Raw genomic sequence first — 1,728 nt, 5'->3', positions numbered from 1 at the left:
GAGGGTTGCGATCCATTGCCGGACACGAAAAAAGACAAAAAGGAAAAAAAAAAAAGAAATGCAAATTCCAGTCCTTACTCCAGACCTATTGAACAAGAAACTTGGGGGAGGGAGGGCAGAGGGGCAGAAAGTGGAAGAAGGGGAAGGCAATTTTATGCATGCTAAAGTTTGAGAACCACTATTCCATTGTATCCTAATACCATATGTAACCAAATAATAGTTTTCTTAGTTTTAAAAGCACAATCTTACCCCAATTAGGGAAAGCAATTTTCTGACTTTTCCAATAAAACTTTTATCAATGTCAGAAAAACTTACGCTACTATTCATCTGAAGCTTCTACTTAAGAACTGAGCACCTTCATCCCAGGCTTTAGAACTGTTGCACTGAGCTCATTATATGAGAATGAGAGAAATTAGTGGATATTGTGAAGACATCTGAGCCACAGATGCAACCTTAGAGGTTAGTCAAGACAGCACTTCACAGTCTCCAAAAAAGTTTTCTTTTTATAACTGACTTTTCTCGTGTCCTTTTTTCCCAGATACCTTTATCAATGAACGTGTCAACCTTTCTGGCATACGACCAGCCCACAATAAGTTACTGTGGGGTGCATCATGAACTTCTCTCTCATAAGTCTTTTGAAACGAATGCACAGGAAGATACGATGGAAACACACCTAGAGACTGAGCTGGACCTGAGCACAATCACAACAGCTGGCCGAATCAGTGACCATAAACAGCAGCTGGCTTAACTGAGCTAACTGGTAGCCAAGGGTTGCTACCAAACTTTGTAACCTCAAGGACAAAATGAGGAAGATTTGTTCTTTGTGGACTCTAAAAAAAACAAAACAAAACAAAACAATCCCCTATTCAAATAAACAAAAATCCAAGATTGATTCATGAAATAAAGAGGACATGAATTGTTTCAAGTCTACACTTTGTAATTAGCTAAGTTGTGCAGTATTTTTTTGACTTAAACAGAATATGACCCTGAAAAAAAAATCTTTTTTTCAAAACTCATCCTACCTACCTGTAAAAACTGTACAGAGCTAATGTATTTTTCATATTGTAAAGTTTCAATTATAAAAACAACTGGTATGTACAGTACCATAATTTAATTACATTTTACTTTACAAACTTTACACATTTCAGTTTCTAAAATTTTAAATTAACAAAAATTATTTCTTGTGTTATTCAGAGTTACTCAGTTTTGTAGGGACTGTTTTGTTACTGCTTTTGTGCCCAGAAACCTTGACTCTAAAATTCTGTGCTGTGCGAAACGTGCACGATTTTTATTATGCTTACTGCGTAGAATTTTATCTACTTGTTCCAGAAATAATACATTAACCAAAAAGGATTTAATTGTTCAGACTTGTATGAGATTCTTCAATTGCATAGACAGGTTTTTCTTATAAATGGAAAAAAAAAATTTTAACAGTTCTCAGACTTAACTGTTGCCTTGAATTACAGCCTAGTTTCTAAGCAGTGAAATGTAATGATAAAGAGGGATATTTTAACAACATAATTCCGAATGAATGACTCATTATTTCATTCTTTTTAGAAACCATTGTTAAGGGTGGGGGGAATTCTGGACAAAACATCACTGGAAACAAAGGCCGTAACCACAGCAACAGACTTTGATACACTTAAAAAGTGCAGCTACCAGTGACAAAGAAAAACTTTTGTTACATCTCATTATTTTAAGGCCAAGGTGGGAGGACAGAGCATAATA

General features: G+C 35.3%; 1 protein-coding gene across 1 annotated transcript in view; it reads left to right on the top strand.

Annotated features, from left to right (window-relative positions):
- The window catches only part of LRRTM3 (leucine rich repeat transmembrane neuronal 3), a 173,409-nt gene extending 171,881 nt beyond the window's left edge, over positions 1-1,528 (top strand). Inside the window, exon 3 of the mRNA XM_008575369.1 lies at positions 539-1,528. Within this exon, the coding sequence (XP_008573591.1) occupies positions 539-748 (210 nt within the window). The 3' untranslated portion in view covers positions 749-1,528. The remainder of the gene's footprint in view (positions 1-538) is intronic.
- The last annotated feature ends 200 nt before the right edge of the window (positions 1,529-1,728 follow it).

This window comes from Galeopterus variegatus, unplaced genomic scaffold (genome assembly GCF_000696425.1).
Source record: "Galeopterus variegatus unplaced genomic scaffold, G_variegatus-3.0.2 Scaffold1177, whole genome shotgun sequence".
Classification (NCBI taxonomy): Eukaryota; Metazoa; Chordata; class Mammalia; order Dermoptera; family Cynocephalidae; genus Galeopterus; species Galeopterus variegatus.
Note: the sequence above shows the minus strand (reverse complement) of the source record. Positions and strands in the feature narration are given on the sequence as shown.